The sequence below is a fragment of the Drosophila tropicalis genome, unplaced genomic scaffold, assembly GCF_018151085.1.
Source record: "Drosophila tropicalis isolate 14030-0801.00 unplaced genomic scaffold, ASM1815108v1 contig_805, whole genome shotgun sequence".
Taxonomy (NCBI): domain Eukaryota; kingdom Metazoa; phylum Arthropoda; class Insecta; order Diptera; family Drosophilidae; genus Drosophila; species Drosophila tropicalis.
In genome coordinates, this window is record NW_027173295.1 from 1155551 (window position 1) to 1182175 (window position 26625).

General features: G+C 42.6%; 3 protein-coding genes across 3 annotated transcripts; 2 read left to right on the forward strand and 1 right to left on the reverse strand.

The window, feature by feature from the left end:
* Positions 1 to 237: 237 nt before the first annotated feature.
* Ack (activated Cdc42 kinase) lies at positions 238 to 6861 on the reverse strand. The gene is given in 4 exon segments (XM_068293759.1): positions 238 to 2095; positions 2098 to 2870; positions 2935 to 4109; positions 5910 to 6861. Coding segments are annotated over 3 exon segments (3372 nt in total). The 5' UTR covers positions 5910 to 6861; the 3' UTR covers positions 238 to 671.
* Positions 6862 to 7358: 497 nt separating this feature from the next.
* Dhc62B (Dynein heavy chain at 62B) lies at positions 7359 to 19909 on the forward strand. Its single transcript, XM_068293939.1, is given in 10 exon segments — positions 7359 to 9537; positions 9611 to 9791; positions 9863 to 12532; positions 12615 to 12929; positions 12993 to 13235; positions 13306 to 15462; positions 15464 to 17735; positions 17738 to 18181; positions 18241 to 18560; positions 18621 to 19909. Coding segments are annotated over 10 exon segments (11901 nt in total). The 5' UTR covers positions 7359 to 7468; the 3' UTR covers positions 19851 to 19909.
* A 97-nt stretch (positions 19910 to 20006) lies between these two features.
* Positions 20007 to 23734, forward strand: Noc1 (Nucleolar complex protein 1). The gene is made up of 5 exons (XM_068293876.1): positions 20007 to 20295; positions 20363 to 20693; positions 20747 to 22442; positions 22501 to 23364; positions 23431 to 23734. The coding sequence occupies exons 1-5, from the start codon at positions 20126 to 20128 to the stop codon at positions 23667 to 23669; spliced, it is 3300 nt and encodes a 1099-aa protein (XP_068149977.1). The 5' UTR covers positions 20007 to 20125; the 3' UTR covers positions 23670 to 23734.
* Positions 23735 to 26625: the final 2891 nt, after the last annotated feature.

The window sequence follows — 26625 nt, forward strand, 5'->3', positions numbered from 1 at the left end:
GCAAAAATTGTTGCATAATTTAGGGGCGCATACTTTAATTGACAGGCGCTTAAAAATATTTTTCATCCATTTTCAAGAAACTGTGTGCATCAATTATGTCATAATTCATATCGTTTAGTCTTATTTTCTTTTTGTAACAATTAGTTATAATTTATTCGGTATATGAACTAACTAAAATTGTTGCATAACTACCCACTTTAACTTGGAAATCATTTCCGTTTTCCATTTTCTGCTAAATTTTCATACATTCGTGTTTGTTGTGTGTGTGTGTAAATAATTTCTCTGGCATGTTGTGTAAATTATATATACAGTCCATATAACAGTTATAAAATTACTTTATATTCATGGTTTATATAAAATAAGAAATATAAATATACTATATATATATACATATATGTATGTGTCTATGTTTTTATGTATATATACATATATATATGTATATATGTAGTATAGGTATAGTACAGTCGTTGACATTTGTGGCTGGTATAATTGATTCTACATTCATTGGGGATTAAGAGTTCGACGTTTTGGGATTGAGGGTTCGAGTATTATCGATTTGCAATAGATTCGAGAACGATTTTCGAGAGAACATATCGAGTGTGTAGAGAATAAGCATATTATGGAAAAGCTAACTAAAATCTATAATTACTTTAAGATATTTGGGAGTAGTGTTAACCTCCTTCTCCTCCTCCGCTAAGAAGCAGCTCGGCGGCCATGTCTAGGCTCCAGTTGCTTTGCTGGAGCGCCTGTTCGCACTGCGGACGCCCAGCCAAACCGAGGCGGGTCAACTGATCGATTTTGTAGTGACGCATGGCGAGATTGGAATCACCGCTAGCCGCTCTCAATGCATTGAGGACATCCTGTTCGACAGCCGAGGTGCCCAGCTCCTGCATCAATTGCTTCAATTTTTCCTCTTCGCGTCCAAAGTCCGAAGGAACCGGAGCATACAGCTGATGGGCTCCTTCCAATTGTTGTTGCTGCTGTTGTCGCATTTTTTCCAACCGCCGTTGGATCTGCTGAGCCGATAGCGGCGGCGGTGCCAATGGAGCAGGACGATGTGGCCTCAAATAATCATCAAAAGTTACCTCATCATAGTGGCCACTGGGCAATTGGTCGTAATAAGTTGATCCAGCTGTACTGGCCGCCACTGCATCATAGAGACTGGCCGATGAGGCATATTGGGTTGTTGTATTATTCGTCTTGGGAGCCACTACACGATTTGATATGGCCACAAATGAGTGATGTGTCTCACCTATGACTTGTTGCTGCTGTTGCTGTTGATGATTCTGATAGATCTGCTCCTCTATTAGCCTCTCTGTAGGCGGCTGGGAATAGTATTCGGACGTGGCGCTGCCGGTGCCGGTCGTGGAGGAGCCTGGAGTTGCCGCCACCCTTTCATACCAAATTCGATTAACCACACTTTGAGTTGTTGAACTGCTGGCGGCCAGTTCGAGATTGTTTTGTTTGGGTGACATACCGCCACCTGGACTGGAGTGATTCGAGTTGGTATTCCCGTTTTTTAATGGTGTGAGATTCTGTTTGTAGACCAAATCCTTGTTATTCACATAAACATGTGTGGAATTTCGCTGATAATCCTCTTGCGCCTTGCCACTATACATATCCTTCTCTAGCTCGGCTATAAACGATTTGTCCAGCACGACACCGCTCTCCGTGGCATTCGAGGAGCCAGTGGACATTTCGGACTCGGGTAAAATACGCTGTTGCTGCTCCTGACAGAGATTATTCAAATTCAATTGCATGGCAGCTGACTCTAAGGCGGGAATATTCTCCTTGTTGTTGCAATTGTTGGAATTGTTAACACCCGCTACGATCACCGAGGAATCACAACCACCGAAGAGACTTTTTCTTACCGTGGAAGAACTGTTATTATAGATGCTAGCTGGCTCCAAAGGTTGATTTACATTCGTATATAAGGATACAGCCGTCTCCAGATTGGTAGTATCGAACGGATCCAACAGAATGGACTGCTGCTGCTGCAGCTGGGATTGAGACAGATAATGTTGCTGCTGATTCTGCTCTCGCTTCTGGGCAAACTCTATGGTATTGGAATAAGTGGGGGGCATTTGATAGGGGGCGGCTGCAGGCGTCCAGGTGATGATGTCGTTGAAGCCGGGTTTGTCGATGAATCGTGGAATTGAAACTGCGGTTGTTCATTAAAGTAAGTGGGCGAGGACGCCGCTGCTGTGAACGTGGGAACATCAATCGGTGCATCTAATATACAAAACGAGCTATCCATTTGTAGGGAGGAACTGTCACCCATTCCCACTCCTCCGCCTGCCGTCGGTCGCATCTCTGGCGAAATGTCTATGAGTATGCCCTCCTGCTGCTTCTGTGGGGGCGGAGGACGTTGGGGGCCCGCACCACTGGTCCTGTGCTTTACAGCATTGCGTCGCTGCAGACCGTTGGCAGCATTCTCGTTGACCAACTTGTTGTATGCGAACTGTTTGCTCGACGTGGACTTCCTTTCCTTGGCATAATTCTGATTCGGTGACGACCCGGTGGCCAACGAGGCAGTTCTTCGCTGGCGATCTTCTCCATTGATTAGACCACCGCCCCAACAGAAGCCAAACGGTGAACCAGAACTGTTGCTCGAACTATTTCTCATGGCCACGTCTCCGCCAGCCAAATGGTTGTCTCCCCTTTTTCTCTGCTGGTGGTGTGTTTCCAGCAGAGTTTTCGGAAAGATCCCAATCTCAAAAGTGCGCTGATTTTGACCCTTGATAAGTTTCAGTTCGGGACGACCATCAATAATGGCTATTGTATCGCCGGATTCAATTTGCAGGCCCTTCGCGTCGTGATAGTTACGCGAGGCTTGCATCAATGGAGGCGACATGCTGGCCAGGTATTCCCTGAAGGAACAAATAAAGTTCAATAATTGTTTCTTAGGGATTAGTAGTAAGAGGGCTAACTTACTTGAGGGCGGCAAAAGTGGGACGTTCCGCTGGGGTTTTGTCCCAACATTGCAACATCATGGCATAGACATCCGGTGGACAGGCATCCGGCTGATGTAAGCGTTCTCCTTCGCGATCAATTTTCCTTAGGATCTGTGAACCGTTTAAACCCACCCAGGGATCTTCTCCAAAGCTAAACATCTCCCACAGGGTAACCCCAAACATCCATGTGTCGGACGCATGCGAAAATTGTCGGAATCTCAAAGATTCGGGGGCACACCAGGGAAACGGAACTTTCTTGTGCTCGGACATGACATAGCAATCATCCTCCTGGGGCAGCGCACGCATTAGACCAAAATCTCCTATTTTAATCTTATTTCCTGAAGCCAGAAGCACATTGCGACAGGCGAGATCGCGGTGCAGAAAACGCTTCTGCTCGAGATAGGCCATTCCCGTCACTATTTGCACTGACCAGTTCCAAATGTGAGTCAAAGATGTATGCCGACATTGTTTCCTTAGAGTATCCAGTAAGGAGCCATGCTCCGCCAGCTCCGTGATCATCATCATCGGCTGGGACAGCACTACACCATAGAGACGCACCAGATTTGAATGATCCAGGGCATGCATGGCCTGGACCTCCCGAAAGAAGTCATCGATAATGCCCGGCTGGGTGAGATTATCGGCCTTAAGCACCTTAATGGCCACAGGGATCACCTTGCCTGTGGGTGAGGCGCTCCATTCGCCACGCCGCACCACTCCAAACGATCCATCGCCCAGCTTCAGACCCATTGTAATGTCTTTCTCATGTATAAGGCAGGTTAGCTGTGTCCCTCCAGCACCCCCAGCACCATCACGATTGGAATTCTGCTGCTGCTGTTTCTTAGACGATGGCTGCTTGCCGCCACCGATTAGCTTGGAGAGGATATTTTTGCGCCACTGATGGGCTTTCTTTTTGCGCACCGCCTCCATAAGCCGACGTATGGCCGGTTTGCCCAGGCCACAGCGTTCCAGATCATCGGGTAGCACATAATCGAAATGTGGCAGTCGCGTCACTTGCAGATCATCACGTATCCTCTCGAGAAACTGCTCCAATTGCACTTCGCGCAGCAAATCCTCTAGCCAAGCTGTCTCATTGTGTATCCCATCCATGCCAACTCCGATTCCAATGGTCGCTGCCGTCGAAGCCATCATACTCATCTGCAAATCGGTAAGAGAGACCAAAGAGTTTGAAATATTAACGAAAGAGTTTGAAAACTTTTGTAAAGATTTGGAAAGCCGAGATTTATTTATTGAATACATCATGAAAATTGAAGAAAACAAACGTGGGAAAAAAAAACAAAATAGGTGTCACTCTATTCTACTGTAAGATGCATACAAAAATCTGTTGACATTTATTACTCCACTTTATTATTATATTTTTATTGCCTGGGGAAATGCTCAGAAACCAGTTGTTGCACATTTAAAGATCTTATTTGAGATTTGTGGATGGAGGGACGTGCAAACAGTTGACTAAACTTACACGCTCAGCCTACTAAGTAAGGCTTGGTTTACTCATCGAGTTAGTAAAAAAAATATGCTCTCCCAGTTGAATCATCCGATTTAACCTAGTAGATTCGATCCTCAATAGATCTTCGCACAGACCACTAAAACAAATGATAATTGGTTCACATGCATTTTTAATGCCTTCCTGAATCTGTAATGCCTTAGATTCCGTAGAATTTCCTCTCTTAATGCCACTAACGATAAATCCATAATTCACGTAACTTATTATATGGAACTTGGAAATCATCTTTCGATCGTTATAAACAAAAGTTTTTGCGATCAAAATTAGTTTATTATGGATACATTTGTATATATGTGTGTACATATGTATGCAGGCATTCAAATTTCCCTTCACACTCAAACTGCATGCATTATGGACCTCTGAAGGCCGAGGAGGAGAAGGAAAATAAGGCGATGGTGGTTATCGCGCTCCGTCAAATAGGAAAAACCGCAACGAACTTGAACTCGCTACAGGTAGTAACTAGCCAGCCGCCAATCCACTTGATGGCGATGAAGGTGGAAAGTGTTTTATGAAAACAAAAAAAAAAAAACAACAACAAAAGCTTTTATGGGCTCCCCCCTCAACTAATTAAAATGAAAAACAAGTGAAATCCCCCTTGGTGGGTTATGTTTGACTTTTGGGCTAAGACGACTTTTTTATACTCTTCCAATAATGTGTATCAATATCATAGGGATCTCTTTTCGTGTTTGGTTCGCTTATTGCATGTAGGGTATCTGTGTTCGCTGTACTCTGCTTTCGCATTATTACGTCAAATGCTTTTAACGCAAAAACTAAGTCCAAGAGAAGGGGACGCAGCGGAGGGGAAAGTTAACCATGTGGGGAAGGTAGATAGGGTAGGTCTTCACCAATATCGAGTTGTATCTGTGTTCAATTGCGGTTTCCAAGGAATGCTTCTCTTGTCTATCACACGTGCCTAAGTGGGAGTTATGTATGTGTGGTTCATACGCACCGGATGGAAGTAAGATTACGGGAGGAGGGTGGCTTTCGTTTCTTTTATATTTTTAGCGATTGAGTCAACTGATTAGTGTAAATGAAACAAATTCCGTTTAGTAGAGCGACACACACAATCTACACAATACACAGTTCAGGGTAATTATTCAGGCGGAAACTGCAGCGGGCAGCGGATGACAGACAACAACGCCCCGGTAAAAGAGCGAGACAGAGTCAGGAGAAGAGAGAGGAAACATTGAAGCAGAGAGGGCCATGGTATAGTCACAAATATTGCGAAAAATTTTTCCAAGAATCATACATGCATACATATGTATGTACATATATGAACGGAACATTTGTTTAGAAATCCCAACGAAGGGAATTGCCGCCGTACTTTGTCCACCATAATGACGATAGGGATAAAGTAACTGGCATTATTATTGATAAATATCGTCTGATATACAGTTTGTAGACATATGGATTACCTAGATAAAGTTACTTACCCAGAGAGCTTTGCTTTTTTTAATTCACTGAACTTGATTGGATTACGTTTTTTGTTGTTTTTGATCTCTTCTTCTTTTTTGAATTTGTTTTATTCGAGGAACAGCTGCAGTTGAGAGAGTCTGAGAGGAAACTTCCTGTTCTTTAAACAGGTTGCCAAAACCGAAAGATGATTGAAACTCAATATAGTATATATTATATGCAGACGCAGTAGCAAGGTGAAGGACGTCGACGTCAACGTCAACGTTGACTGCTGCTTGCCTGCTGTGTTTTTTCTTTTTTGTTTTATGTGTGTTTCTGCGCTGCTGCTGCTTTGTTTACATATGCCAAATGAGCAGCTGCCTCATGATGATGATGATGCGCCATGGATATTTCAAATATGGCTGAGGCAACAACAGCAGAGAAAAAGAAAACACTAAAATTATAATATTAATTTAGTGGCCACATACAATGGTGCTCCTCCTTCTCCTCCTTGGTATTCAACAGACACATGCACACACTGAATTATATACAGTTTTTCCACTCAACTCACACACATACATATATAATAAATACACATGTATGTGTACCCCTTTGCTGCTGTCGTCACAGTTTTTTGCACAATTTTCTTCGTTTGTGTGAAAAATGTTAATGTAATGTAATGTGTGCAGGCAAAAAAAAAAAAAAAAAAAAACTAATTTTTACTCTTGTTATTGCTGTTGTTGTTATTAGGGGCGACTGCACGAAACAAAAGCAAAGTGTATATGCGTTGTTGTTACTTGAAATAGCCTTTTTGTTGTTTCTGCGGTTATTTGTGTTTGTTTTGTGACTCGTTTTTGGAAACTTGTTGTTGCCGCTACTGCTTGTTGCTGTTATTGTTGTTGTTTCTGTACGGTGCAATTTATTTATAATGTTTAAACATGAAAAAAAATGCTTTAAATGCGCGACGTACGCGCCCGCACGCCCAGAAAACAAAAACAATACTAGAGATGGGATACACAGCGATAGTATTTATTTTAGTTGTGACATTCCAGTCGATTATGACACTATCGATTATTTGTACATCGATAAACGAATTCTTGTTAGCGGTACCCAATTGAAATTCAAATTTTAATTTTGCAAATTTGTAGCGAACAATTAAACAAAACTCCAAGGAAATACGAAACATCTTTGAACATTTTAAAATGTTTGTGTAGAATTTAAAATTTAAAATAGTTATAATAAACTTCATCATCAGGCAGTCTATGTGCAATTTTTGCCAAAAAATTGTGATCAGTTGGCGAACAAATCCAGCGGTGACATTTATTTATCACCTTTTTTCCAAATGTACTCAGGCTTCTTTGCTTTTATTCGTCGTCACTCGTCTGTCGTTGCCTGGTAAACGGGATAAATAAATATATTAACCAACCTCAACATGAACTTAAAACAAGTTTCCTTAGCAACAACAACAACGTCAAATAAAACAAAAAGAAAATAAATTGTCAATTATCTGAATTCTAAGCAACCTTCTACAAGAAACGTCACAGGCTCTCCTCACTCAAATTACACGGAGCAACCGCTAACTCGGATCACAGATGCCATCATGTATTCCCGCAAGCTCGAGCGCATGCATCGGCCACCATCAGATATTACAAAATATGACAATGAGCCGTATATGAAGAATCCATTACTCAAATTCCACATATCGGAAGTGCATGAGCGACGTCATTTTCAGTTCCTCAAACAGAAAGCGGCCGATGTGAAGGTGAGAATAGCTCGTAAACACTGGGCGGCCGATCCGGATATACGACCCCTGCCCCAATCCCACTATGTGGACAATTTGCGGCGAGAGGTGCGCAAAATTGTCGTACCTCGAATGTTACGGAAAACAGAGGCAAAAATTTTGAGTTTCGCCTCAGAGCGTCTGAAGACAAAGTATCCCGAATTGGTGGAAGAGTATATGAAGGATGTGCACGACGAATACGATCGTCTGATGAAAATCTATAGCATGAAGAATATTCTACGACATCCGGAATTCTCCAATGAAGATGCCGCAAAATTTGAGCTGCCCCGCACTGATTTCGATTTCAAGCGGCCCGGCAAAACGGCTAACTACAAGTCGTATGTGGAGAATCGTCGGAAGATTGCCAAGAAGTTGTTGATTTTGCAGCAACCCATGCGAATCGTTCTAAGCATATCAGTGACAGAGTTACCTGAATTGGCGTGCATTTTCCACTATGTCAGCATAATGAGTAGCCAGCAAACTCAGATGGGTTTGGGTGGTCGTGAAGTTCTTTCGTATAAATTCTATCGCAAATACATACAGAATCAGCTGGACAAGGTGAACACCTATCTGAGATGGACGTGGTATACCAAGTTGGTGTTGGTGTTGCGCAAATTGTTGCGAAAGCGAGTGATGCCCATGGGTCAGTGGAAACGTGCTTGGGGCGCTCTCGAGGGTCTAATGAATCGCGAGCTGAACAACATGAAATTACGCACGTTTAAAGAAATGTTTCGTATTTGCTCCAACCCACGACTAATGCCCGTCTTCAGGATCTCCCTGGAGTGGGTTGATCTGGCTGGGGACTTGGACACCAAACCCAATGTGTTTAACATAATGCGAACTTTCGCTGAGATAGCAACAGAAATCTCAGTGGTCGGCTATCGCATGGAATCGCTGCAGCCGCAGGTGGATAATCTTACCACATTGGCAATGTATTCCCAGACCAATGATTATCTGAAGATTGAAATGAATGATAATACCCTGAAGGATGTGGTCAATGAGGTGCAGGATACAATTGCTCGATCCTATACGGAAGTAATTGATTATATTCAATCGTATCGCAATAAATATTATGCCCTCTACTCATGGGAAGAACGAGATGAGCTGACCAAATTTTTGGCTGAACCTCATAAATTCGAAGAATATTTTGCCCGCATCGATGTGTACTATGAGTTTATCAATAAGTTGCGTAGTGAACCGGAAACGGAATTCTTCATAATGGCTGTCATCCATAATGAACCGGCCATTACGGCTTTGCGGACTTTGGCCGAGAATTTGATAGCCGAGATCACATCGATTATCATACAGGAGCACATCAAGGCCGAGGAGGAAATATGTGCCGAGTTTGAAAAGATTAAATATAATGCCCTCGAGATACCAAAGTCCACAGAAGAGTTGCTAGAAAGCGCCGATTACATGATCTATGTGAAGAAGGAGAAGCTGGCCGAGCTTACAGATCGCATACAATATTGCCTTCAAGTGGGCACGAATATTGTCGAGTTAACTGAAATGTCAAAGTATCACTTTGATCTTACCATACGAACGATCAACTGGATCAAGGATATTAACGAGATATGCGATTACAATGCCTCACAGCAGGAGCAATACAAATTTCTGTTCGAGGAGCATCTGCAGGAGGTGGTCAAGAAGCTCAATATGGACATTGAGGAATTGCTGCCCAAGCTGGCTGTAATTGATGATATGAGCAGGCCGGAAAAGTTTCGTGATTCGTATATAATACTACAGAATTTCATTGATCAATTGAAAACATTCGATGACTATGTGGCCTGGATAAACAAGGAGGAGAAGTTATTTAAAATCGCCCAAACCGAATATCCTACACTGGAGGTAATCAAGAGTTTTGTTTATCCCTTCGCTGAGCTAATGAAGTGAGTTTACAGTATGAATTTTCCTTTCAGTCCTGAAAGTAATTTGTATTTTTATTCTTTTCCTCCTTGGTAGATGCTGCATCGATTGGCAGCGCTATTTGAATGTCTGGCAGGATGGACCCTTTGAGTATTTGGAACCTAAATTTGTGGAAACCACAACGGATAATTATCTCAAGGAGTTTCAGAAGAATCAAAAATATTATCGTGTTAAAATCAAACAGGATCTCATTGAGAATCCTGTATGCAAATTTAAGGTAAGTCTTTATCTTTTACGCGTTACTTCAAGGGAAGATTTACCATCTGTTCTGCTCCTCATTCTTTTTAGGGACAAACAGAAGATCCCGATCCGGAAAAACATCCAGTGCCACTGCGCCTTTGCTCCTCGATGATTCAATCGATTAAGGACTTCACCACTGGCGTCTTCATTGTTAATACCATGTGTAATCCAGCGCTACGTAAACGTCATTGGAAAGAAATGTCGGAAATAGCTGGATTTGATATAACCCCAGATGCAGGAACTACACTGCGCAAAATTCTGAATGCTGGCCTCGATGATATACTGGATCAGTTTGAGATAATCAGTATTAGTGCCAATAAGGAATTGCAATTGTGGAACAATCTACAGGCCATGATCAAGGAATGGGAGAATAAGATCTTTCCAACAGGTCCGTACAAGGAGACAGGAGTGACAATACTCTCTAGTTTGGATGACATACAGGCCCTTCTCGATGATCATATACTGAAAACATTGGCCATGCGCGGATCGGCTTTTATGAAGCCCTGTGAGGAGGAGGTTCGGGCCTGGTATGAAAAGATAATGCGTGTGAATGAAACTCTGGATCAGTGGGGTAAAGTGCAAGCGAATTTCCTCTATTTGCTGCCCATTTTCTCGTCCAAGGATATTGTGGCCCAGATGCCAGAGGAGGGGCGTCTGTTTACCATTGTCGAGCAGACTTATACACGGAACATGGGCCTAGTTTTGAGGCAACCCCTTGTAATGGAAACCGCTCCTGCTGTTGGTCTTCTCGAGTCATTGCAAAAGGCAAATGAACTTCTGGAGGATATCTCAACGGGTGTTAGCAACTATTTGGAGAAGAAGCGTTTGTTCTTTCCGCGTTTCTTTTTTCTGGCTAATGATGAGATGCTCGAGATTCTATCGGAGACGAAAGACCCGCTCCGTGTCCTACCACATTTGGGCAAATGTTTCGAAGGTATCAACAGTCTCGATTTTGATGAGAGCAAAAATGTGCTGGCCATGATAAGCAGCGACAAGGAACGTATTGAGTTCATTGAACAAGTGTCGACAGCGGCAGCTGGAGGCAGTGTAGAGAAATGGTTGATTGGAGTCGAGGATGAGATGCTAAAGGCAGTGCGAAATCAAAATGAACTCTCCTTTAATCACTATCCGACGGTGAAGCGACACGAATGGGTTCTGGAGTGGCCGCAAATGGTGGTACTTGCCATTTCGCAGGTCTTCTGGGCATCCCGAGTGCACACCTGTCTACGTCGTTCTGTGGGCGGCAATCAGACAATTATGTTGAATTTCTTTCAGGAATTGGCCAAAGAACTGAACGATATTGTAACGCTGGTGCGTTCCCCACGTATAAGTAATCTCAATCGCATTACCATCAAGTCTTTGATTGTGATAGATGTCCATGCCAAAGATGTGACCGAAGAATTGATACGACTGAAGATCAACAGTGAATACGACTTCCAATGGTTGGCCCAGATGCGATATTATTGGGAAGAGGATAAGACTTTGGTTAGGATTATCAATGCCACTGTTCCCTTTGCCAATGAGTATTTAGGTAATTCGGATAGATTGGTCATCACGCCGCTTACAGATCGTTGCTATCGCACTTTGGTGGGAGCCTACCAATTGCATTTGAATGGAGCTCCCGAAGGACCGGCCGGAACTGGTAAGACAGAGACCACCAAGGATCTGGCAAAGGCATTGGCTGTCCAATGCAAAGTGTTCAATTGCTCCGATGGCCTCGACTACAAGGCCATGGGTAAATTCTTCAAGGGTCTCGCCTCGTGCGGTGCCTGGGCCTGCTTCGATGAGTTCAATCGTATTGAATTGGAAGTACTTTCGGTGGTCGCTCAACAGATTTTGCTCATCATACAAGCGGTGCGAGCGAATGTGTCCAAGTTTATGTTCGAGGGAACGGAATTGTTGTTAAACCCCGCCTGTTATGTCTGTATCACCATGAATCCCGGCTATGCGGGTCGTTCGGAATTGCCAGATAATCTGAAAGTGTTATTCCGCTCGGTGGCCATGATGGTGCCCGATTATGCCATGATTGGCGAGATTTCTCTCTATTCCTATGGTTTTGTCGATGCCCGCAAATTGGCAGTGAAGATAGTGACTACCTATAGGCTCTGTTCGGAGCAGCTATCCAGTCAGAATCACTACGATTATGGCATGCGTGCGGTGAAGACTGTTTTGTCTGCCTGTGGCAATATTAAGAAGCAGTATCCAGATGAACTGGAGGATATTCTTCTACTGCGAAGTTTAATTGATGTCAATCTACCAAAATTTCTGTCGTTCGATGTCCCCCTCTTTGAAGGCATTATCTCGGATATATTCCCAGGCATTCAGTTACCCCATATCGATTACAGTTTAATTGAAACAGAATTCAATCGCGTCTGCGAGGAGGAGGTACTGGAGCCAGCACCATCATTTCTCACCAAAGTCATTCAGACCTACGAGATGATCATTGTGAGGCATGGCTTTATGTTGGTAGGCGAACCGCTGTCTGGCAAATCGAAGACTCTGCAGGTTTTGGCCAAGGTTTTATCGGCTCTCAAGATCAAAGAGCCGAGCAAGAGTAACTATTTTCAGCACGTTTTGATGGGGATCATGAATCCCAAATCGATTACCATGAATCAATTATATGGCTCTTTTGATCCCATATCATACGAGTGGACAGATGGTCTGGTGGCCAAAATATTTCGTGATTTTGCCATGACACCGACACCAGATAGAAAATGGGTAAGTTCCCCCCTCTTACTCGCTATCTCTCTCTCTCTCTTTCGCTTTCTTTCTTTGATATATGTATCAATTCTCTCTTTAGGTAATTTTTGATGGTCCCGTTGATGCAGTTTGGATTGAGAACATGAACACTGTGCTAGATGATAATAAGAAACTGTGTCTCACCAGTGGTGAAGTCATAACCATGACCAATGAAATGTCCATGGTGTTCGAGGTAATGGATCTGGCTCAAGCTTCTCCTGCCACTGTCTCACGATGTGGCATGATCTATATGGAGCCGTCTACATTGGGTTGGCTTTCCTTTGCCAATACTTGGTTAAAAAAAGCCGATCCCCGTTGGGCCGATGAGGAGAACATTGAATATGTGATGTCTTTATTCAAATGGCTCCTAGTTCCGGTTAGTTTGAAAAGAAATCTATCTGTTATCTGACACCATAAAGTTTTTTCTCTGTTTATATAGTGTCAGACATTTGTTCGACGCCACTGCAGCCAGTTCATTAAGCCGGGAGAATTCAATTGTCTGAGAACTACATTTGATCTATTCGACATGTTGATAGATGAAGCAATCGAGGAGAATCCTGAGGACTATCAAAAATATTTGACGTTCTATTTTCAAGCAGCAATACTTTTCGCCTTGGTTTGGGGAGTTGGTGGTGTCCTGGATACCCTTTCTCGGGAAAAGTTTGATGTTTTTCTAAGAAAGGTAAGTCAAGCACCGAAGAAAATTAAATCTTGTGAATGCCATTACCTCTTTACATTGTATACATATGCAGATATACGATAGTGACGAATCGAGTCCACCGGCCACGTTGGGTAAAATGGAAGTGACACCACCAGCTGAGGGTCTTATTGTTGATTATGTCTACGTCTTTAAGCAACGTGGCACTTGGCGCTACTGGCCGGAATTGGCGAAACGAATGGATGTCGAGGAGACTAAGACTGGAGTGATTGTACCCACTGTGGATACGGCACGATATGTGCATCTTCTAAAGATGCATGTGGAGCACAAGAAACGCATGCTCCTTGTAGGACCAACGGGTACAGGGAAAAGTGTTTATATACAAAACTATTTGATGAACAAATTGGATGTAGAAGCGTATGAGACGGGATTCATAACGTTTACCGTAATGATAACGGCCAATCAGACACAGGACTTGCTTATATCGAAACTTCAGAAATGGAAACGTGGCATCTATGGCCCACCCAAAGGTATGCAGAGTGTCCTGTTTGTCGATGATATGAATATGCCCGTGAAGGAGGTCTATGGAGCTCAGCCTCCGTTGGAGCTGCTGCGTCAGTATTTCGATTACGGTCATGTCTACGATTTGAGGGATAGTTCTAAAATTTGGATTAACGATGTGCTGATAATAACTGCCTGCGGTCTGCCCGGCGGCAGTCGACAGGATGTGTATGCCCGGTTTCTCAACCATTTCAATGTCTTTTCGATTAACACCTTTAGTGACGACACTATGTTTCGCATTTTCCTTAATGTGGCACTCAATGGCTTTCGACGTGCTGGCCATGCACAGGATGTGTTTTTGGTAACGAATCAGATAGTGAGTGCCACACAGAGCATATACAAGAGTGTTCAATCGGAAGTGCGAGCAACACCGGCAAAGTCACATTACATTTTCAATTTGCGCGACATTTCCCGCGTCGTAACCGGCTGTACCTTGGTGCGCAAAGAGTCCGTCAATGATAAGAAGATGCTGGTGCGTGTCTGGTATCACGAGGCAATGCGAGTTTTCTACGATCGCCTTGTCGATGACATCGATCGCAAGTGGATGTTCGACAAGTTAAACGAATGCCTCAAGGCGAACTTCAAGGACAAGGTGGAGAACATCTTTGACAAGTACTGCAGTCAGGTGCAGGGCGAAGAGCAAGTCTTCACCATTGAGGCTGCCAATAGTGTGTTCTTTGGGGTCTACTTCGATGAGGATAGTGTGCCGGATGAACGACGTTATGAGGAAGTGCCCAGTATGGAAATTTTCTATAAGCTAGCGACGACTAGTCTGGAAGATTACAATTCGACACGTCGTTCCAAAATGGACATCACCCTCTTCACATTCGCCCTGCAGCATTTGAATCGTATTTGTCGCATTATCTCGATTCAGGGAGCCAGTGCTCTGCTCATTGGTTTGGGCGGTTCAGGACGTCAGTCGCTGACAAAGTTGGCCACCAATATGGTGCAGACTTCTTTCTTCCAGCCGGAGATAACGAAAAACTATGGAGCCAATGACTGGCATGAGGATATCAAGGCCATTCTCAAAGAGGCCGGTGGCATGAATAAGCATACGACATTCCTGATAACAGAGAATCAAATTAAAATGGAACTCTTTCTCCAGGATATTGATTGCTTGTTGAATCAGGGCGAAGTGCCGAACATCTTTCCCATCGATGAGAAACAGGAAGTCTTGGAGATGGTCCGTCTAGCTGCCCAGGGCGGAAATCGTAATATCGATGTGTCGCCGCTGCAGGTCTTCTCGTTCTTTGTGAATCGTTGCAAACAGAAGCTTCATGTGGTTCTCAGTTTTTCGCCCATTGGTGATGCTCTGCGAACTCGCGTCCGTCTCTACCCCTCGCTGGTAAATTGCTGCACCATCGATTGGTACGACAGTTGGCCTGAGGACGCCCTACAAATGATTGCCAAGATGTCGCTGGTGGATGTGAATGTCCCTTCGGAGGATATTAAAATGGCAATTGTGGATACATGTCAGTATTTCCATACGACAGCTGCTCGTGTCACCCGCTCCTTCTGTCAGATGTCAAATCGTCACATCTATCAGACAAATGCATCATTCATTGAGCTAATCCGTTCCTTTCAAACACTCATCGCCCGCAAGCAGAGTGAGACCATGTTCGCCAAAATGCGTTATATTGGTGGTTTGGATACGTTGGCCAATGCAGCTGCTGCCATTTCCATTATGCAAAAAGGATCTCAATGCCCTGCAACCGAAACTGGTTGCCCTAGCAGAAGCATCCCGCAAAATGATGCTGGAGATCAATACTGAAACTCTGGCTGCCAGTGCCGCTGCGGAACAGGTCAAACGAGACGAGGAAGTGGCCTCAGTGCAAGCCGAGGCTGCCCAAGTTCTGAAAAACGAGTGCGAAAAGGATTTGGCCAAGGCCATACCGGTGCTGGAAGATGCCCTGGCTGCTCTGAATACCCTCAAACCGGCTGATATTACACTCGTCAAGTCAATGAAGAATCCTCCGCCGGTGATTAAACTAGTCATGGCCGCAGTGTGCGTTATTAAGGGAATACCACCGGAGCGTATTCCGGATCCCTCGACGGGAAAAATGGTTCAGGACTATTGGGGTCCGAGTAAGCGACTTTTGGGCGAAATGAATTTTCTGCCGGCTCTTAAGGAGTTCGATAAGGATAACATTCCACCAGAAATTATGAAGCGTATACGCAAAGAGTTTATACCCAACAAGGATTTCGATCCAAAGGTTGTGGCCAAAGCGTCTAGTGCCGCCAAGGGTCTCTGTCAATGGATCATTGCCATGGACATGTACGACGAGGTGGCCAAGGTGGTGGCACCCAAGAAAGCCAAATTGGCTGCTGCCGAGAAAGAGTACTCCGACACAATGAGCTTCCTTGCCGAGAAGCGTGCTTTGGCCGCTGCTCTTGAAGAGAAGGTGGCTCTTCTCAACATCGAATTGGATAAGGCGAACGCCGAAATGCGAAAGACCGAGGAACATGCCGAAAATTGTCGCAATAAATTGTTACGGGCGGAAGCTCTCATTGGTGGTCTCGGAGGTGAGAAGTCACGTTGGAATAAAGCGGCCGAAGATCTACAGGATCTGTACGATCATTTGCCCGGCGATGTGCTCATCTCATGTGGCGTTATAGCCTATCTATCAGCAGTTAATCTACAATATCGAGCTGAATGCGTTCGTGATTGGTTCAGCAAGGTTACTGCCCTAGCCATACCGTGCTCAAACACGTACTCAATAACAGCGGTTCTTGGCCAGGATGTGACCATACAGAATTGGCAACTAGACGGACTACCCAACGATGAGTTCTCCAGCGAGAATGCCATCATTTCAGCCAATTCTAGTCGCTACAGTTTGTTCATCGATCCCCAAGGACAGGCGAATAATTGGCTTAAGAATATGGAACGAAAAAATCGCTTACAATGTGTGAAATTCAGTCAGGGCAATTATATGAAAGTCATTGCCGAGGCCATGGAATACGGCACTCCGGTTATCATTGAGAATGTTCAGGAAGAGCTTGAAGTTCCTCTGGATCCCATCCTAATGCATCAGACCTTCATTCAGGGCGGCGTCAAGCATATAAGTCTTGGGGAAGCTGTTGTTCCCGTGTCGGCCAGTTTTCGCCTGTATATGACCTGCAATTTGCGTAATCCACACTTTCTGCCCGAGACCTTCAACAAGGTGACGGTCATTAATTTCGCTCTAACCCAAACGGCTCTCATGGATCAATTGCTGAGCATTGTTGTGGCCAAGGAACGACCCGATCTACAGGAATTACGCATTACCCTAACCACGGAGGCAGCAGCCAATAAGGGAGCTCTGCTCGATGCCGAAAACATGATTCTCAAGACCCTAACCTCCAGTGAGGGTGATATTCTCGAGAATGAAGCTGCCATTCAGATTCTAGCCGAATCGAAAACTCTGTCCAAGGATATACTGGAGAAGCAGGAAGCTGCCAAGGATACTTCAGCCAAAATAGATGCATTCCGTTTGAACTATAAGCCGGTGGCCGTCCATTCGTCCATATTATATTATTCTATTACCGATCTACCCAATATAGACCCCATGTATCAGTTCTCTCTGAATTGGTATATTAATCTATATATGTATTCCATTGAGACGGCCAACAAATCAAAAGATTTACCCAGACGCATTAAATTTCTGGTGGATGGTTTCACTAGAAATCTATATAATAATGTCTGTCGATCGATTTTCGAAAAGGATAAATTGCTTTTCTCCTTCATACTGACGGCACGCATTCTCCTGGGCACTGGCCAAGTGCAAATGCATCATTTGGCCCATTTGGTGACTAACGCGAAAGAGTCAACCAATATACCCTCTAATCCCGATCCCAGTTGGATTACAGAGACCGTTTGGTTAAATATATTGCGTCTGGAAGAGCTCAAAGAGTTGATCGGCATTGTGGATTCGTTCCGTAAGAATTTAAGCGCATGGCAAGCAATCTACGATCACGCCTCCCCGAATTGCAACCACTGCCGGCGCCTTGGCAGGATAAGACGACGGCATTTGAAAAGATCATTGTACTGAAAGCCCTAAGACCCGATTCTGTGTTTCTGGGCGTACGGAATTTCATAGCGAAAACCATTGGAGATGCCTATGTCTCACCGCCAGAGTTTGATATTTCGAAATCTTATGCTGATTCGACGGCTCTAACACCATTGGTCTTCATCCTGTCGCCGGGTGCCGATCCTTTGGGCTCTCTACTGGCATTTGCCGAAAAGATGGGTCAGGAGGAGACATTCCAAAGTATATCATTGGGCCAGGGACAGGGTCCAATTGCCACGGCACTCATCAAGAATGCCCAGGAAATGGGTTATTGGGTTTGTTTACAAAATTGTCATTTGGCTGCATCATGGATGCCTACATTGGAGTATCTCTGGGAGAATATGGACACATTCAATACGACACGTAAGCGCGAGGCAGTACTTTATCTAGTTGGATTAACTTGTACCTTGTTTTTCCCACAGCCAATTTCCGCATCTGGTTGACAGCGTATCCAACGCCTCAGTTTCCAGTCACCATTCTTCAGAATAGTGTGAAAATGACCAATGAACCACCCACTGGTCTTAGGGAGAATCTAATGCGTTCCTACAACTCGGAACCCATTAATGAATACGAATTCTATGCCGGTTGTCCCAAGCAAGATCGTGCCTTTACTCGTCTACTCTATGGCATTTGTTTCTTCCATGCAGTTGTTCAAGAGCGACGCAAATACGGACCACTGGGTTGGAATATTGCCTACGGATTCAACGAGTCGGATTTGCAGATTTCTGTGCTGCAATTGAGTGTGAGTAAAGGTCGGAGTCTTTTGAACTTTTATCCGTAATCACATTATTCTCTTTTCCAGATGTTACTCAATCAATACGATCATGTGCCCTATGATGCCATCTCGTATCTGACGAGTGAGTGTAATTATGGTGGTCGTGTGACTGACAATTGGGATCGTCGTGCCATTGTTACAATATTGGCCGACTTTTGTAATCCACAGGTGGTGGCCGATAATCGCTATCGCTTTGCCACCGACGACCGTTACATACTGCCACGCAAGACGGAGCATCGTGAGATTCTGCGGTATTTGGAGGAGCATATACCTTCACTCGCGCCGCCTGAAGTGTATGGATTGCATGCAAATTCTGGAATAACCCGTGATCTTCAGACGACCAAAACTCTGCTGGACTCCATGATTCTGCTACTGGGCACCGAGGCGGCTGGCACGGCTGGGGCTGGAGTAAGTGCCGAACAGCTTATACTGGATACAATAAGACAGATTGAGAAGGATATGCCACCTGATATGGATATCGAGGGTGCGGCAGAGAAATATCCTGTGGATTATAATGAATCTATGAACACCGTGGTTGTCCAGGAAATGGAACGTTTTCTTAAACTTCAAAAGGAAATACGTGCCTCTTGCCGAGATCTGGCGATGGCCATTAAGGGCATCATTGTTATGACGCCCGATCTGGAGAACGTGATGACGGCCATGAAATTCAATCGTATACCCAGCAAATGGATGTCAAAATCATATCCCTGTCTCAAGCCGTTGGGTTCCTATGTCCAGGATCTGTACAAACGACTCAATTGGCTACATCAGTGGCATCGTCAAGGCAAACCGCCGACTTTCTGGCTATCCGGTTTCTTTTTCACGCAAGCCTTCCTCACGGGTGCCATGCAGAATTATGCCCGCAAATATAAGATACCGATCGACACGTTAACCTTCGATTACGATGTCCTCAATGTGGATACCAAACCTTTGCCCCCGGACGATGGTGTCTATTGCAATGGTTTATACCTGGAGGGTGCACGTTGGGATTGGAAGGCAGGTCTACTGGTTGAGCAGCTACCCAAGATACTTATCTATGCAATGCCAGTTATCTATTTCCGCCCGGTGCTAATAATGGAGCTGACTGAAGGCTCACGCTATCGCTGTCCCCTATACAAGACGGGCGAACGCAAGGGTACTCTGTCCACGACAGGACATTCAACGAATTATGTGGTGCCGCTGCTGCTCAACACACATGCCAAGGCCTCACACTGGGTGAAGCGCAGCGTAGCCCTAATCTGTCAGACCAATGACTGAAAAATTCTTTTTTTTACCTAAAACTAATAAATAAACGTGATTCCAAATTGTAAATAGCTATCCAATACAAACAGTTTTAAATTGCTGCCTATCGATTGTATCCCCCGACATCTCGATTTTATGGCAGTCGAATCGTCCGGCAACACTGACGGCAGCTGTCTGTTTACGTTTCGGGGCGATTGTCTAAAATTGTTGCCTACACGTGCAGTTTGAATTTATGGTTTTCATTTTTATTTTGTATGCTAGAAAATCACATATATTAATCTATTGGAATCATGCCGGCTGCAGTAGCTCAAGGCATACAGATTAATGGCGGCTTGAAGAATAAGAAAATAATCTTTGATGATGAAGGGGAAGCACTGGCCAAACCCCAACACAAATCTAAAGAGCAAAACAAACCACAGAATCTGAAAGATCAAAAGAAACAGCAATTCCAACAAAATGGGTAAATTTCTAAATGAGATCAAAATACTATTATTTATGTTTGCGTACTGATTAATTCGTGATTTCAGCCACACTAAACCATCAAAAGCCAACCATGGGAAAGGACAGCGGCAGGGTCAGGAGCAGGTGAAGCGGCCGCAAAAGATTAAATTTGGTGAAGATGGCGATTCCATTGTGGAGGAAAAGGAGAAACAGCAACCACTGAAGAAGAAACCACTGGAGACAAAGAAATCGCAACGCATTAAATTCAATGATGATGGCGAGGAACAAAAAGTCGGCTCGGCCGATTCAGATACCGATTCCGAGACGGAAGGGCAACAGCCTTCGTTTAAGAAGCACAGTAAATACCAAGCTAAGGCACAGGAAGATGAAGATTCCCAGAAAAAGTGGTATCACGTGGTAAGTTGATAAAACTTTAAGTTAACTAAAGTTATAGGTTTCTTCGTTTCCAGCATCCCGACTATCCTTCGACTGATGAATTTTTAGATATGAAGGAACCCGAGCAACTGGAACTATTTAATCTCTGCAAGAGTTCTTTTGAAGCAGAAAAATCGATCTACAGCAAACGTAATCCGACGGATGCTCGTTGGCTGCAAACCGCCTTGCACAAGGGTACGGCCAAGGATCGTGCCAACGCTGGAGCCTTGCTGGTCACCAGCAATCCCTTAGGTAATCTGGAAGCCCTCTCCACTCTGATCGGCTTCTGCAAGATCTCCAATAAGGCCAGCAATGAAGTCATTGCTGTGCTCACGGATCTGTGGCAAGAGGTTCTGCTGCCACCGCAACGGAAACTTCTATCTATTCATACGCGTGGAGCGGACTGGAAAAAGCTGAAGAAAGACACGACGCTTAGCAAGGAGAAGCAACGTCGTCTCTACTCTTATTGGTATTTTGAGAACGAGCTGAAGGATCAGTATCACGAGTTCCTTAAGAATCTAATGCAAGGACTGCAAACTGGTCAGGATCACAATAAGAATTCATCAATAGTAGCGGGAGCCAAACTCCTGTCCTATGCCCCTGAGAAGGAGCAAATGCTCTTAACCATGTTAATCAATAAACTGGGCGATCCCACTGCCAAAATCGCCTCTAAGGCATTGCATCATCTCAGCGAGGTGGCCCACAGGCATCCCAATATGTGTGGCGTCATTGTTGCTGAGGCGGAAAAGCTACTCTTTCGTAATAACATCTCGGAAAGGGCTCAACACTTTGCCCTGTGCTTCCTGGCCAGCATAGCGCCATCGGGTAAATCGGATGTATGCACCAAATTGGTAAATATATGCTTTGCCCTCTTCAAGGTTCTTGTGCAAAAAGGAGCGGTGAATAATCGCACCATGCAGGCCATTCTAAGATGCCTCCAAAAGGCCATAGTGGAGGCTCAGCCGGCCAAAGATGGTAACGGTGAGCTGCTCAATAAGGAGATGCAGGATACTGTCTATCGTCTGGTTCACTTGGCCGACATTCGAGTCTCTGTCCAAACCCTGGGCCTGCTCCTCCAACTGATCACGGTGAAAACTGAGAAATCTGATCGTTTCTATAATGCTCTGTATGTGAAATTGTTGGATTTGAATCTAATCAATGTGGGTGGCAAGACAGCAGCCCAACTCCTGCACATAGTTCATCGGGCCATACACATTGATAACCATGTGGCCAGGGCACAGGCCTTTGTGAAACGTCTGCTCCAATTGTCATTGTATGCTCCTCCTCACATAGCTGCCGGTTGCCTCATAGTTCTTCACAAATTGCTACGCATGCGTCGCGAACTTGTGCCTGGTAGTGGACTAAAAGAGGAGGAGGGACATCAAACGAATGCCAAGTTTATTCCTCTAGACTTGGATAAGTTTGGCAACGATGATGAAGAGGAAACCTACAAGGATGCTGAAGACAAAGAGACTGAGGAAAAGGAAGAGGAGGAGGAGAAACCGGCCATTAAAACGGAAGCTGGCTCATCTTGGCATCATGCCAGTGTGGCCACCGCCACCGCCGCCACAAGCGAGTCCAAAGTGAAAAATATTGACTCCTGCAAATATGATCCGTATCACCGTGTGCCAGCCTTTGCCGGAGCTGGCTACGCCCTTCGCAATGAGCTGTTGCTCTTGCGTCAACATTATCATCCCACTGTCCAGGTTTTTGCCGAACAGATTCTTCAGCGTAAGTCAGACTTCATTGATTTATTAGATTAACTTACTGAAATTTGCTTGCCTTTTAGAAAAACGTATTGATTACTATGGTGATCCTCTTCGGGATTTTGGTCTACCACATTTTCTGGAACGTTTCGCCTTTAAAAATCCCAAGAAACTGGAGCAACAACCAGCTGCAGAGGCGACTGCTATTGCCCACAAACGTTACACGGCATTTGGTTCCCGGGGCAAATCAGTGAGATCTTTGACCAAGACCAATTGCACGGAAGATGAGATGTTTATTTTCAATTTCCTCGAACACAAACGTAAGCAAGCCGATCTGGTGGCCCAGTCCAAGACGCAAAAGCAACCAGATCAAGTGGATAAGGATGAAGCGGATGAAAATGAAGACGGTGGGGCTGGCGAAGTCCTTCAAGAAGGCGAAGTGGGTGATGATGAGTTTGAGGCGTATCTGGATGGGTACTTTGGCAAAAAGTTCAAGGATGGTGGCGACGCTGAAGAGGAGGAGGATGAGCTTAATTTCCTTCAAGAACTCGGCGGTGAAATGGAAGCAGACAAATCCAAACAGAAAGATAAGAAAATTAAAAAGAAAGCTGCCGATAAGGCAGACGACGATATGGATGACATTGATGATGATTGGGGTGATGATGCCATTCCGGATGAAGACGACGAAGATGATGAAATTGCAGGAGATGGAGAGGATCAATCTGACGATGAGACGGGATCTATTGATTTGGAACCTCTAGACGAAGATGACGATGATAATGATGATGAAGGCTCCATTTCAGATGGCGACTCCAGTGAGGCACCTGAGAGTCCCGACGACGAAGACGATGATGACGACGCTCCACCCAAGACGAAAAAATCACGCAAAGATTCAGCCAACATGCTAAATGAGCGTGGCTTTGCCCAGAAACTGAAGCATAGCAATGGTAAGTTATCTCACAACAAAATATTTATCATCCCTTCTCGTCTAAACTTGCTGTCACCCCACACAGATATGTCATCATTGTTTGCCGCTGCCGATGACTTTTCCGCTCTCCTTGAGGAAACGGGCAAGATAAAGGGTCAGGGCACCAGCAATGCTGTCTTCAACAAGGACAAATCATCCGATAAACAAATGAAATGGGAAGAGAAACGACGCTCGAATAGCAAAAACTATACAAGCAGAAGATCCTCCAGCAAAAAAGGTGACTCCAAATCGAAATCCAAGCTGGGCAAAAAGAGGAAACATTAACTAAGGCAACAAATGCAATGTTAAGTTAACTCTTTGTGTTAATAAAATGAATTATAATAATTTTATATGTTATATTGTTTGTATTGAAATGGGCATAACTGGAGTGAAAAGATATTTTAAATCAAAATATACCTATTTGAAATGCTAAACTAAGGATTAAACTAAGACTTATCAGTTTTCGATCTCTTTTCATATATGTATGTATGTACGTATATGTATGTACTACGTACGCATATTTTTTCAGTCAAATTCGTTAGTTGTTGTTGAAAGTATTCATTCTTAATGCAAATTGATTAATTAGACGTATATTTTGTTTTGGTTAGACTATAAAAAATTTACAATATTTTAAAAACTACCCTGACAAATGGTATAAATTTAAACATACCTTTTACTTATCTCAAACTAAATCTGCGATGCTCGACAAAGGTAGAAAAGAAACTGGTGTATTGGAAACTGGTAAAAAAAAAAAACCAAACCAGTAACTTGTATGACGAAATACTTTATTTTAATCGTATTAATCATTTGTTTTTTTTTTTTTTTTTTAAATAATTATATACAAACTTTGGTGACTTAATAGTTAGTAAATCAATTGTTTGTTTATCCTTCTATGCTCGATATACTTTATATGCGATTGATCAGATTAAATCAATCAGTTTCTGTTCTTCTTCCAAGCGTTACATATGCACACACACTCTTTAGTATTATCTAATGTACCCTGTACTATAGAAATAGATTTTGATACATATATCTATGTACATACATACATACGTACGTACGCAAATATGTATGCACATTTATAAAATTTTTTTAAATTTCTTGCCATTTGATTGATATTGACTTTTTAGAATTTAAAACTAATTTGTTGTCCCCCCCTTTTTTTTTCATAATGTTGCGGTTTGGGTTAATATAATAATAATATTTGTGTAATATTTGTGTTAACTTAAACTAAGACGAATTGCTTTTGTTGTTTATTAATAAAAACTCATGCGTTTTCTACAATTCTTTTCTCTTCTTTTGTTTTTTGTAACCTTTTTCTGCTGTTGCTTTTTGTTTAAAAAATACTTTTTTTTTTTGTTTTGTGTATACAACTTTTACAATATTTAATTATTGCGTTTTAAATTTTTTGTTCTTGTTGTGAAGTTTTTGCTTTTGTTTTGTTTTGTTTTTTATTTGTCTAAGGCAACTTGTTAAAAGGCAACTTTAATATATAAATTTTTTTATTTGTTTCTTGTTTTTCTGGTTGTTGTTCATCAAATTAAAAGAAGAAATGTACATCATGAGTTTTTATTTAATTTATTTTATTTAAAACAAATAAATCCAACAAAGATGCGAATATGTCGTTTGTTTTTTTTTTTTTTTTTTTTTCTTTCCTTATTTTGTCTTAAGAATTTCAGGTGGGCAGGGGCAAGGGTAAGGATCAAAAACAAGTTGCAAAGCCAATTTAGAAATAAATGTTTATTTTTCTTGTAAATTTATTTCATCAATTTCCATACACTTACATCTCATACTCAATTTGAACATGCAAGGTTCAAAATGTAAAAAAAAAAAAATTGATAATAAAAAAATTTGTTAAAATTAAAACAAGTTTTAAATTACTTAACAAAACAAATAAAAAAAATGTTTATTTGTATGTATTTATGATAATATTCATAATAATAATAGACCTGATTAATTAACAAACAAAATTTTCCCGCTTCTTGAAGGGGAAATGATATAAATCTTGTGATCTCGCAGTTACTCCGACCACGGATCTCTAGTTGGATATATTTCGTGTATAATTGCAATTATATTTATGCTTAAACTAAGTGTAAATGAAAAGGTATTAAATGACTAAAAAAAAATAAATGATTTAATCCCCCAAAATGTACGTGGGAGGATTTTCACCGTTTCAGCCAAGATAAGGGAAGGAGAGTCAAGCCAAGTCTGTCTCTCGTCCTCAGTCTTTCAAATTGCACATGATCAGATAAAAGGTCTTATTTAGTTTAACTAACATTTATCTACTGTTCTGAGATTTACAAACTAACAGATAGAACTGTTGCGTTTGAATTTTCGTTTTGAAATTGTCATAGAAATTGTTGCAAAAAGCTTAGCATACAACAATATAGTTAATAAAATATTACCCCCCTCGGCACCCATTCGTCTTCATGTGAAGTCTTAGTAATTAAGGCTTAGTTGCATTCACAACGGACTTAGAAATGAACAGCTAGAAATGTTTTAGTTCAACATGATGCATGTGAAATAGACAGAGAGAGGGAGTGAGAGACGGAGAAAGCAAATTTGAACTCGACTTTTTGTTTTGTTTTTCTTTTTTGAGTGTGAGTGTTGGAGCAGTGAAGGATGTCTTCTTTTTTGTTTAATAGAATGCTGTCTTCGGTAGATCCTAGACCTTAACCATATATATTTTATGGAGCACATCTTAAAGCATATTCAACACGCACACACATACAAGTTGTATGAGTTAATAATATGAATCATTTGTCTCTCACAAATTATACACTTCATTTAAAATTTTGGATTCTATGTATTATGTTTACTAATATACATATATATATATATATGTATATACATATATGTATATACATATATATATATATATATATGTATGTATGTATATGCATGTGTAATTATTTTCACATTTTATATATAAAAAAATTTGAGTCAACAATTCGTCTCTCTTGGCCTTTTTATCATCAACATTCATTTGATTAAGATAAAGCTGCATGCAGTATATATAACCACTGAGATCGGACTAGAATATTAGCTTTGTTATAGTTGTTTCTTTGTTTTTATAGAAACATTAGATATGTACTATGTCGAAAAAAATTTTACAAAAGTTCAGACCACCAAGAAAAACAAAGATGGTTGATGAGAATCGCAAAAAAAAACAATTCTGAAGTGTATAAAAAATTTCGATCAAGCCGAATTTAGCCTTGGCCCTTATTATACAGAAAGTATA

Coding starts and splice junctions, on each gene's coding strand:
- Noc1 (XM_068293876.1), top strand. CDS start 20,126: ATGCCGGCTGCAGTAGCTCAAGGCATACAGATTAATGGCGGCTTGAAG. Junction 20,694..20,746: donor AGAAAAAGTGGTATCACGTG/GTAAGTTGATAA, acceptor CTTCGTTTCCAG/CATCCCGACTATCCTTCGAC. Junction 22,443..22,500: donor TGCCGAACAGATTCTTCAGC/GTAAGTCAGACT, acceptor CTTGCCTTTTAG/AAAAACGTATTGATTACTAT.